The sequence below is a fragment of the Cotesia glomerata genome, linkage group LG4 (genome assembly GCF_020080835.1).
Source record: "Cotesia glomerata isolate CgM1 linkage group LG4, MPM_Cglom_v2.3, whole genome shotgun sequence".
Lineage (NCBI taxonomy): Eukaryota > Metazoa > Arthropoda > Insecta > Hymenoptera > Braconidae > Cotesia > Cotesia glomerata.
The window spans coordinates 2914725-2928669 of record NC_058161.1 but is presented as its reverse complement, the minus strand read 5'-3'; the positions used below and the strand labels follow the sequence as shown (position 1 = coordinate 2928669).

The following is a 13945-nucleotide window of genomic DNA, read 5'->3' as shown; positions in this document are numbered from 1 at the left end:
ATTACAATTAATAAAATTTGTACATACTAAATTTTTAGAGTTTTGGAAATTAAAAAAAATGTATGAATAATGATAATGATATTGTTGATCTGGATATTCAGTGATATTGATATTCATGGTGATATTGATATTCTCTTTGAAAATAATATTGATGATATTTCTACTGACATTGATATCAATAATAATAATAATGATATTTTGAGGATATTGATATTGATAATTACAAAGGTATTGATAATCGTTTAATATAAATAATGCCACAATTATCTCTACTGACAAGAATGATATTGATATTGCTCATATTAAGAATATTGATATTCTCTTTATTAATGATATTTATATTGATAATCATTTGATATTAATATTGCCATAATTATCGCTATTGATAATGATGATATTTATATTGCTTATAGAAGAGATATTATGATAATGATATAAATATAAAAAATGATTTATAGAGATATTGCTGTCAAAAATGATGATATTATTGATATTGATATTCATAGTGATATTGATATTGCTTATATAAAGGATATTGATATTAGCAATGATAATGATAGATATTCGTAGTGATATTAGATCTTTCTTTTGATAATGATATTTTCATTGATATTGATATTGATAATGATAATCATTTGGTATTAATATTGCCATAATTATCGCTGTTGATAATGATGATATTGATATTGTTCATAAAATTGATATTTATTGATATTGCTTATGATGGTGATGTAAATATCAATAATGATATTGATGATGAGATTCCTATCAATAATGATGATATTATTGATCTTGATATTCATGTTGATATTGATATTCATAGTGATATTGATATTGATCATATCAAGGATACCAAAATTAGCAATGATAATGATATATATGGTGATGTTGATATTCCCTTTGATAATGATATTTCTTTTGATATTAATAATGATAATCATTTGATATTGATATTGCCATAGTTATTGCGACTGATAATGATGATATTGATATTGCTCATAAAAGTGATGTTTATTGATATTGCTTATGATAGTGATGTAAATATCAATAATGATATTCATGGTGATATTCCTATCAATCATGATGATATTATTGATATGATATTCATGTTGATATTGACATTGCTCATATCAAGAATATCGGTATTATCAATGATAATGATAATTGATATTCATATTCATAGTGATATTGATATTGATCATATCAAGGATATCAAAATTAGAAATGATAATGATATTCAGGATGATGTTGATATTCCCTTTGATAATGATATTTCTTTTGATAATGATAATGATAATCATTTGATATTGATATTACCATAGTTATTGCTACTGATAATGATGATATTGATATTGCTCATAAAAGTGGTATTTATTGATATTGCTTATGATAGTGATATAAATATAGATAATGATATTCATGGTGATATTCCTATTAATAATGATGATATTACTGATCTTGATATTCATAGTGATATTACTATCGATAATTATAATTTTAATAGTGATATTAATGATACTAATGACAATAATTTTGACAATTTTAAAATTCATAAATTTTCTTTCCACTTCACACACATAAAAAAAATGTAAAAAAAGCAACACTATACTTCACATCTGAATATCCTAATCGAGAGCATATTAGATATTTTTTTTTTCTTCAGAACTTATTTCGAAGTTTCTTACCACTTAAAACAACTAAATATATATCAGCGGTGAAATTTATTACTCAATTCGCCCGTAAAATTTATTTTTAAAAGATTTAACAAGTGGTACTGTTAAGGAAGATATACGCAACAAAATAAATAAAAGTGCTTTCCTCTACTCGCGAAGAGCTTAAGGCAGATACACCGCGGGCTTTTACAACTTTTAAACACGTGTTCGCGATGCATTCACTTCCACTTCTTGTCCTCATTATATTAAATTTCCCATCTTATTTTATTTTTCGTCCACTTCTTTAAACTTCTTTAACTTCTCTCTCGGTTCCTGAGCCTCGTATTCAAATGTCCGCAATATATAATGCGTTTCGGTGATAACTCTCGAACTTCTTGAAACACGCGTGCGTTCCGGTTCTTCATTATCCATTTACATACGTTCAGAATCGGGTGAGTAAAAAAGAAGACAAGATTAAACGGAGATTTAAGGCATAATTTAATATTTCGAAAGATCGAATTAATTGAAGTATAATACACGTCGTTTCGATCCGTAGATAAGAGGCTTTTTTTTTTATTCCACGACAGGTGGACCGATAAATACGTATATATATATATATATATATATGACATAAGAGGATATTGCAGTTTATATAAGGGCTCTTCGACGAATATGTAACTAGTTACTGAAGAAATAGTGTTGTGTTTCACGCACGGGACATTTTGGATTACGGATATTCATTTAATCTAGATATCAAGTTTGTAATGTAATCTAATATTTTTCATTTGAATTAATATATTTAAAAATCCAAGGTTTAAAAAAAAATATTTGAATTTTTATTTTTATTAATAATTTATCACTTTTTAATCAATATAATTTACTAAAATTTTATTTAAAATATATTTTTTAATTTATTAAAATTTTATTTAAAATATATTTTTTAATTATTTAAAATTTTTATTAAAAAATCGTCACTTTTTAACCCTTAAAATTACTTAGAACATTTTTTTTTCAGTAAAATGAATTGTTATTCAAATTTTTTCCACTTTTCGTTCCTTACAATTTTTCAAAAAAATAAAAAAAAATTATTTGTTCGTAAAATTGAATTTTTAACTATAAAATAATTTTTTTATTTCTAACTATTGATAAAATTTGAATTTTTATTCAAAATTTATTACTTTTTGACCCTTGAAATTATTAAGAAAATTTTTTTTACGCAAATTTTGAATTTTTACAAATAATTTTCCATTTCTCAGTCCTTAAAATTTTCCAAAAAAATTTTTAAAAGTTATTTGTTAATAAAATTTGAATTTTCAAGTATCAAATATTTTTTTAATTCTTAATTATTGATAAAATTTAAATTTTTATTCCAAATTTATTACTTTTCAGTCCTTAAAATTATTTAGAAAACTTTTTTTTGAGTAAAATTTAAATTTTTATAACTAATTTTCCACTATTGAATCCTTAAAATTGTCCAAAAAAATTTTTAAAAATTATTTGTTCATAAAATTTGAATTTTTACTCAAAATTTATCACTTTTTAGTCTTTAAAATTATTTAAAAAATTTGTTTTTCTGTGAAATTTGAATTTTTATAAAAAATTGTCCACTTTCCAATCCTTAAAATGGTTCAAAAAAATTATTTTTTCATAAAATTTGAATTTTGAAGTATCAAATATTTTAAAAATTTTTTAATATTAATAAAATTGAATTTTTGGTATTAAAAATATAAAAATATTATAAATTTACATCGTATATTTTATAATATATAAATTGATCATTTTATAGTAAAATATATTCTCTCTATAAAAATTTATCTTTGGACTTTCAGAATTCTCAATTTACAATTTACTATCTGGTGGAAAAATCCTCCAACAAAAGCGAATAAATAACTCCTGATACTCAGTGGTGCCATCGTTTAACCTTGTTTATTTTTATTTCAGTATTTTTATTTACTTTCGTTCTTTTACATTTCAGCTAAGAGCATTCCCAAGTCTCGAGGGTACTTTGCTTCAATTTTTAAACTACAAAAACTCACGTGAGATCTTTCCACATCGTAACTTGGGGATCTTTACTCAACTGCAAGCAAACCACAAATCAAAAATTTACTTTTATTAGATTGCGAATTTTCATTTAAAAAATCATCAGTGTCAGTATTAAAGGTATCAAATCACATACAATTAAACCCGTTATTCGTTCACCGGAAATTCCCGACCGGGATGTTTAACGACGCGGGAATTACATACGTTGCCGGAATTAACCGTTTTCTACGACTCAACTCTAAACGGCAGACATCTGCACCCTCAATCCCTCTTGGATTTCTATATATGTACATATATAATACTATATCCTGGGTACGTCAGTGTACGCATCACTGATATGAGGAAGAGAACCTGTCTATGACCGCATCCGGGAACTAAATGAGAAATCACAGAGTTAATAAGTAGTGCAGCTTTTTTTTTTTAAAAGGCCAGTTATGTATTTATATTGACATTCATCAAATATATCGTAATTTTATAAAAATTAATTTTTTTATAACATTAAAAATTAAATAATTTAAACAACACAGTGAAAATTTTTTTATTCAAAATTTTTGTGTCAAATATCGAATACAAAATTTTTTGGACGAAAATTTTTTAACAAATTATTTAATTTGTTTTTATTCAAAATTTTTTCTTGAATTTTGATGACCTTGGTTTTTATTTTAAAGATAAATATTTAATAAAAAATTTTTTAATAAGAATTTTAATTTATATCGTTAAGAGAATAAGAAAAATTATGTCTCCAGGATAGTCATGTAATAAATTCAGTTTTTTTTTTTAGTGAAATATTGATATTTTTAAAGATATAAGCTCATCTTGATGTTACACTCATCGAGACCTTTCATTTGAGTACCCACGTCAATTTTTCATATATTTTATATATTTATATATATTACACATATGTATATACGAAAAATATATCAAAAATGCAAGTGGGTACTCAAATGAAAGCTCTTGATGAGTTTAACATCGAGATGAGCTTATATCTTTAAATACGTCAATAGTGAAGAAAGTACAATGCAATTTAACTTAATTAAGAAACAACCTTGTTGTATCTCGTTAACTAATGATATTTTTAAGGATATAAGCTCACCCCGACATTACACTTATCGAGACCTTTCATTTGAGTACCCACATCAATTTTTCATATATTTATGTATTTTATATATATATGTGTATATGAAAAATATATCAAAATGCATGTGGGTACTCAAATGAAAGCTCCTGATGAGTGTAACATCGGAATGAGCTTATATCGTTAAAAACGTCAATCGTTAAGAAAGTACAGTCCAATTTAACAAAATTCATTATTTTATGATGCAAAATTTTATTTATTTATAGATCACAAATCACGGCAGTCACATAGTGACTGCAAAGTTGCTAGTGATAAATATTTGATAAAATTTTTATTAATTAAAAAAAACTTGCAAATAATTTTAGAGATGAAATCAAACGGTAGAAATATTTTCTACAATAAACAAGCAATAAAAACAAAATAATTGATTAATTAAAGAGATATTACCCCTATAAGCATGCTGTTAATCATTAAACAGATAAAATAAACCATGTGAATAAATTATTAAGTTATTTGAATTAATAATGATGTATATTAATCTATATACCCACATACTAAATAATAATAATAATTATAAAGCCGTATATCGCCATTTACGGCGCCATAAAGGAATGAAGTTTAACCGTTCATTGAACTGTTATAAGAAATAAAAGCAATCCACCTAAAGGAGAGCCAAGAAGTGAGAAGTGTGTGAGTAGAACCTTTGAAGCAGAAGTTAACGCTGAAATATACCCAAGGATAAGGATAAAAAGGACCTGAAGAAGATCGGGAAGAAGAGCACGTGATAAAGAAAAATCCAGGAAGTAAACACGTTTCTAAGGATTTCTATCGAGGAATTCTCGACGTACTTGGGTTTATATGCGTGTACGCGATTCTAGGGCGGCTATATTTATTTTTGCTATGATAATATTATGTATTTATGTTTATATTTTAATTTAATTACTGTCGGGTTACGGTAAGTGAGAAAAGAATTAATAGACTTGTAATATTTATTTTATTTTATTTTATCACACTGATAGAAGGATTTATTAATTATTAATAATTTAATTTGAAGACAATTATTTAATTTATTAAATTTTGATAAATATTTTTTAACATTCAATAAATATTTATTTGTGAGAAAAATACATTTATTAATAGTTAATAAGTATTTTTATTGATAGTTAACAAATATTTATTAACAGTTAATAAATATTTTTTTGAGTGAATTTGTTTCGCTTGCAATGTCATATATGAAGATTGCTTATAAACAAAAATCATCTTTATAAATTATTTGCATTAATTATATTACATTATAATAACGTTTATTGTAAAATACCAAATTCTATCACAGCTTATAATTATCTTTTATATTTTTAAATATTAAAAACGTCAATTAATTTAGTGAATTTAATTATTATCATGTATTCCAGCTATAGAGTTATAAAAAGTGTCAAAAGAAAATTGCTATTTTTGCTTTTTATCTTAAATAAATATTTGTTAACAGTTAACAAATATTCATTAACCATTAATAAATATTTATTAATAAATGGTACTTAATAAATTACTTATTAACTGTTAATAAATATTTGTTAACTGTTAACAAATATTTATTAAAATTTAATAAATCGTATTTAATAAATAATTTATTAACTGATAATAAATATTTATAAAATCCTATGATGTTAAAAAATCATTTATTAACAGTTAATAAAGCTTATTAAATATAAACAAATCCTTCTATCAGTGCAAAAAAAAATATGTGGTAATTTTTTTCCCACGCGCTCACTTTTAGTCAGCATAAAAAATTAAATTTACAAGATGAGTTGAGTAATAACAAAAAAAAAAATAAATAATAAAACAGTTTGTGTTACCAGAAACAAATTTACATATTTGTACAAAAATATCCGGGAGCTGGGTGTAACAGATGCAAGTCGTATTTGAGAGATTTTCAAGTGTAAAACATGAATATAAATATGTATGTCATGGGTATTATATGTATGTAAGTCGTATATGAATATGAATATTTGATCCAACAAACAAGGTTGGTTGCTCGAAAATAAGGAAATACGAGTAGACTCGAAGCATTTTGACATGAGTTTACCGTATAAATAAATATGAATCCATATATGTAATATATATATATATATATATGTTAACAGTATTGAAAACTTTGATATGTAAATGTATGATTTATTACAAAACGCTTAACTGAAGCAATCCGAGCTATGTCTAGTAGAATTTATTTATTATTAATATTAATACACAGAAAGAAAGATTTCTTGACTGGAGAACAACATTCATGGCTCAAGTAAATTTTCGGTCGCCCGAAGGAAGACCGAAGTTGTCTTGACCGAAGTAAAAATTTTTCTTGAAATTCTATTCTTGGTGGAAGTAATTTTTTCTTAATTCAAATTATCATAAATACTTGATACAAGAAATTTTTATGTTTGATCAAGATTTTTAGATACTTTACGGAAGCAGCGCCACCTATTTCAGCTGAGAAAAAAATTTTCTCATCTTGAGAAAATTTTTCTCTTGAATATTTGATACCCATTTTAGATTATTTTAGCGCGCAATTATACATATTGAATGAAAAAAAATGATTCAATATTATTTGATCTTCCCATTTGACATGTTAGTCAATAGAAATATTAATGAAAATTTACTATCAAGATATTTAATTTTTTGGAGCAAGAGAAAAATTTTCTCAAGACAAGAAAATTTACTTCTGTCAAGAACTTAATTTTTTGGAGCAAGAGAGAAATTTTCTTGACTTAAATAAATTGTCTTGGATCAAGAAACGTATTTCTTGAAGCAAGGGAATTGATTTGTTGGAATAAGTGAAATTTCTTGTGTCAAAAAAAAATTTTTTTTTCGCCCAAGTAAATAATTATGAAGAAAAATATTTTCTTGGCTCAAGTGAACCTTTCTTTCTGTGTACGTATGTGAAAATATACTTTTAATATTCAAGTATTAAATTTTGTCGTAAAAAATTATTTTATTAGAGAAATAATTATTTTTTTGAATGAATTTTATATTTTGCTTCAAGAAAAAATGTATTTATCCAAATTTATTAAAAAAGATTTTTAATAATTTTTTTGAATAAATATTTAGCCTAGAATTTTAATTTTAAAATTTCTAAACGCGCTTTAATTCAAGATTATTTAAATTGAATTTAAAATTGAAATTTTGGCTAACTGATAAGAGATATGGAAAAATTTATAAGGACCTTTCTTATAGAAAATTAAATTTCCTTAAAAAAAATTTTTCTTATTATTTTTTCGTATTTTCAAAATTTAACCTAAATTTTTTATTTTGAAATTTTATAAAGAAGATTTATAATTTTAAACTTCAATAATATTTTTTTTATAGCTTTCTACTGAAATCCTGGCTAAAGGATAAGATATGAAAAAATTATAAGAAATTTTTTTTATAGAAATAAAATTTCCTGCAAAAAAAAATCTCTTATAATTTTTTTTATCTTCAAAATTTGGCCTAAAATTAAAAAATTTTATTTCGTATTCAATTTTTGCCAAAAAAAAAACTCATCTCTAGTTTTCAATTTATTATAACCAAAAATTCCGAACATTAATTATTCTAATTACAATTTTTTTTTAAATAAAATTGTAATACAAGTTTTAACTTCTGACTCTACATTTGAAAATTAGGAACTGTTGACAGAAAATGAATTAATTAACAAAAGTTACTAGAGCTCGAGGCGTAAAAAGTTAATCAGCTTACATTGTTAGTTATTATCTAAAATTTGAGAAGGTAAAGCCGATGAAGATGCCAGCAAAACGTTAGATTCCAATTAAAATGACGAAAAGCTTCTACAAGCTCCGCGGTTCGCGTACTAGTACGGGCTTTTGAATATCCAGACACAAACTGGGTTAATTGCGTTGAATGAAAAATGAATCTACGCAATATACGCTTCTCACGGGATTATAATTCACTTGCTCTTGCTCTATGCTTTGAATACTTTTTATTCCGTAATTGGATCATTTAAATCCCGAAAAACACACAAAGCCCGTGGAAAATAACGCGGTTTCTAATATATTTCATAAAACTTCGAGTTTCTTTAAAGAAACTCCGGCTTTGCTTAGTAATTTACCTTTTTAATTTTTAAATTTAAAAAGTTTGTTAATTTATCAAAAGCTCCAGTCATTTAAACAATTGATGCTGCTATTTAAATATATATATTTACTTTTATTGTTTGTTTTGTTCCGAAATTTTTTTTCTTTTTATTTACCCTCTTTTCTGGCTTTAGAAGTATTTAAATTAACCGGTAAAATTATTAACTCAATAAAATTTAGGTCAAGTGAATTTTTGTACAATAAAAATTGTAATTAGAATAATTAATGTTCGGAATTTTTTGGTTATGATAAATTAAAAACTAGGAATGTTTTTTTTTTTTGTCAAAAATTGAATACGGAAAAAATTTTTAAATTTTGGGCTAAAAATAGAAAGCTATAAAAACAATTTTATTGAAGTTTAAAATTATAAATTTTCTTTATGAAATTTAAAAATAAAAAATTTAGCTTAAATTTTGAAAATACGAAAAAATAATTGGAAATTTTTTTTTTTAAATTCGACAGAAAATTTTTTCTAGTTTCTGTAAAAGATTAATAAACAAAAAATCCTCCATAATTTTTGCCTTTAATTTTATAAAAAATTTTTTATTAAAGAAAAATATTAAAAAAAAAAACTTTAAGGGTATGACAACTTGAGTAAAAGTGATAACCAAAAATAGCTGGACTCACTTTCTTATAAGCCCACTTGACACTCCTGGTAAATCTGGCCATGGGTGAATCATCGAGTAGGAAGTACTCGACTGGTTCATCCAGCTCTTGAGTATTATTCCCCAGTGGCACGTCAAGCTCGTCCTCAAACTCATCTCCCGATGGTGGCATCGTTGTAGAATCCCCACTCGTAAATGTCTTGCTATCGGAACTTTGATTATTCCCATTCTCAACAACCACTACCCGGCGTAGTTTGTGATCCCCAACCCGGTCCTGATCACGATCGGTATCGACCCGCCGAGTTACACTGTTATCCGAATAATTCGTGATTGTCGATTCCTGTCGTGCGCCATTCGCGGTTTTAATATTTCCACGATCCATTTCACAGTCCAATTATTTACTACTTTTCCAATGCAACCCAATCTGATGATAAATATCACTAACTTCGGATAAGTTTATAGGTACACGCTATTATCCGCTATCTGCTACACATATTTATATAAATTAAATATCACCGATGATTTAAGTAGAAAGTTATCGTACTTTAGGTCGAGACACATTACACGATAACTAGGTACTTAATTAAATTTATTATTTTATATCAGATCTTATGAACCAAGTGAAATAGGGAATACGTATATTCTTGGATACACATTAATCATTAATCATTACAAAAGTTTTTACTCACGAACATTTACTTTAGTTATTTTTATTTTTATATGTGTTTTATGTATGATCACACATATGACCATATGTGATCATATGATCACATATATGATCATATGATCATATGATCAGATATGATCACACACATGACCATATATTATCACACATATGGTCATATATGATGACACATATGGTCATATATGATCCCATATGACATATATGATCACTATGTGGTCATAAATGTGATTATATGGCCATTTATTAACACATATGTATAAAAACAATTATATATGATATATGATCATTATTATTCTTATTATTGTTATTATTATCTATATTATTAAAAGAATAAGAAAAATTTTGTGTCTAAGATGATTATATGAGAAAATCGGTTTTTTTAGTGAAATTTAGTGTCATTGCAAAGGTCTTGACTTGAATTTGTGCCTTTTTAAGGTTTCATATCATTCTCACCGATAGTTAATTTATTATGATAAGTATTTAGACTACATTTGAAAATGCTCTATCTCTAGATACGTAATTAAGAAATTATCGTGTATCTTGTGAACTATTGAAATTTTTAAAGATATAAGCTCACCCCGACATTACACTCATCGAGACTTTTCATATGAGTACCCACATCAATTTTTCATATATTTATATATATTATATATATGTATATATGAAAAATATATCAAAATGCATGTGGGTATTCAAATGAAAGCTCTTGATGAGTGTAACATCGGGATGAGATTATATCTTTAAAAATGTCAATAATTAAGAACTGACTTTGGTATCTTGTCAACTAATGATATTTTTGAAGATATAAGCTCACCCCGACATGACACTCATTGAGACCTTTCATTTGAGTACCCACATGAATTTTTTATATATTTATATATATTATATATATGTATATATGAAAAATATATCAAAATGCATGTGGGTACTCAAATGAAAGCTCTTGATGAGTGTAACATCGGAATGAGCTTATATCGTTGAAAACATCATTAGTTAAAAAATGCAACAGTCATTCTTTAATTCTCAACATTTTTGTAAATATAAGTCCATTCTGATGTTACACTCATCGAGACCTTTCATTTGAGTACCCACATGCATTATGATATATTTTTCATATATTCATATATATATAAATATATAAAATATATGAAAAATACGTGTGGGTACTCAAATGAAAGGTCTTGATGAGTTTAACATCAGGATGAGGTTATATCTTCAAAAACGTCAATATTTAAGAAAGTACAGTACAATTTAACAAAAGTCATTATTTAATAACGCAAAATTTTATTTATTCATAATTAAAATTTGAATAAAAAATTTTTTTAATTAATTTTTTTAAATAAATTTATTATTATTATTATTATTATTATTATTATTATTACCATTTAATTATAAAAAAATTGCAAAGTTAATAATCTTCTAATTGAATTAACGCCTTCAGAGTTAAATGAAGCCCGAGAAAAATTTTATTCATATTATGAATAACTATTCATATTTTTTTCCTGAATAAAAATAAAAAAAAAACATTAGTTATTCATTTAAAAATAACAAAATGAGATTCAAAGTTAATTTCAGTAACATAAAAGTAATTAATTTTATCAAATTAAACATATTAATTATTTTTTATTTTTTAAACAAAAAATTTGTTAGTAATTTGACAAATGAAACTTGTTTCAGCTGAATAAAAATTTATTATCATTATCTTTATTGATTTTTTAGTGCTCAAAATGTTGAGTCATCAGTCACAATCAACAAAGCCATTCACACATTTTTAAAATTTGATGAATAATTTTAATTTTATTGTCATGAATATAGAATGATTAATTATATTTTTTTTTGATCGATGATTCATTTCCAGCCAAAATATGTGATACTAAATTTTTATTATAAGTGTAATTAAAAATTTATTATTCATTAAAAATGAAGATGAAGCACTGATGACCTGAAGAGTAATTAAATTTGAGCTTTCTCACAGTTTAGTATTACTTAAGATATATATCACGGGAATAAATGCCAGAAGATGCTATGAAATATTAAGTCTTATGTATTTACTATCATTTTATAGATATATGTAACCATATATATGTATATAAAGTAACTCTAGATGTGCTGGATTGACATTTTTACCGAAAAAGTGTTCCTACGGTAGTAGTTGTGTAATATAATATATAAACCGGTGTAATTAATAACGATGAGACATGAATATAATTTTTTTTTTTTTTTTTTGGAGGATACTTAATACATATATCACCGAATGACAACTATAAATATGTCAGTTGTTGTTGTTTAAATAATTATATTTACCTAACATGTTATATTTTAATGACGTAAAGTCGATGCTATTGATTTAATGCTCGAGTGTCTATTTGTTTTCATTTTATTTCAATAATTTATTTCGATGATAAATTATTTTTACGATGATTAAATTTTCACATGTATGTTAATAAAGTCAATTAAAATTTCTTAGTACTAAAAATATTTTCCGAGAAATTTAAAAAATTCTAACTAAAATTGAAAGCATCTTTAAAAAGCTGATTAGAGATTAGAAGAGATACAAAAAAATAAAAAGCGCAATAAAGAGTATAGAGCTTCTAAGTGCAAACGCGTGTATTGAATTCTATTTCAACGTTAAACTCATCCTCGGTTGTATTTTTTTTACCGAACGAGTGAAGTAGAGGTAAATCTTAATCCTTAACTTCTTGTGAAGCATATAGCGTACACCATCTCTGGGTTGTTATTCACCTGGATATCACGTACTAAGTGCATTATCCGTAAATCAGTTAGTCATGCTTTGGCATTTCCACGTGTATTACTTTCTTCACAACTACGCTAAACCTTCTATAAACACATAAATATATCGGACTATATGTTTCTTACTTTATAATCTTGTAAATTATTTTTTAATGTTCAAAAAATTAATCAAACTATCATTATAAAAAATAAAATGAATAATTATAATAAAATTTTACTAAGAAAAATTATTCAAAAGAATTATTTAGTCAAATTTTAAGTCTAATAATAATAATAATAATAATAACTAGCAACCTTGCAGTCACTATGTGACTGCCGGGATTTGTGAACGATAAATAAATAAAATTTTGCTTTATTAAAAGATGACTTTTATTAAATTGCACTGTACTTTCTTAACTATTGACGCTTCTAATGATATAAGCTCATCCCGATGTTACACTCATCAAGAGCTTTCATTTGAGTACCCACATGCATTTTGATATATTTTTTATATATACATATATATAATATATATAAAAATATATGAAAAATTGATGTGGGTACTTAAATGAAAGGTCTTGATGAGTGTAACAATGGGATGAGCTTATATCTATAAAAATTTCAATAGTTGACAATATACAAGGTCATTTCTCAATTATTGATATTTTTAAAAGTGTAAGCTCATCCTGATATTACACTCATCAAGAGCTTTCATTTGAGTACCCACACGCATTCTGATATATTTTTCATATATTCATATATATAAATATATAAAAATATAAAATATATGAAAAATTGGTGTGGGTACTCAAATGAAAGGTCTCGATGAGTATAATGTCGAGATGAGCTTATATCTTTAAAAATCTCAATAGTTCACAAGATACAAGGTCATTTATTAATTATATATCTTGAGAACTATTAACATTTTTAAAGATATAAGCTCAACCCGATGTTGCGCTCGTCAAGAGCTTTCATTTGAGTATCGACATGCATTTTGATATATTTTTCATATATACATAATATATATATATATATATATATAT

The 13945-nt window shown here is 24.8% G+C and overlaps 1 protein-coding gene across 3 annotated transcripts in view; it reads right to left on the bottom strand.

The window, feature by feature from the left end:
• LOC123263744 (apoptosis-stimulating of p53 protein 2) overlaps positions 1-13945 on the bottom strand; it is a 144767-nt gene that overhangs the window by 98758 nt on the left and 32064 nt on the right. The window contains exon 1 of one of the 3 annotated variants that reach the window (XM_044726717.1): positions 9510-9884. The exons of the other annotated variants lie outside the window; for them this stretch is intronic. Coding sequence (XP_044582652.1) covers positions 9510-9869 — 360 coding nt within the window. The 5' untranslated portion in view covers positions 9870-9884. Of the gene's footprint in view, positions 1-9509; positions 9885-13945 lie in introns of those variants that run through there. 3 annotated transcript variants of the gene reach the window in all.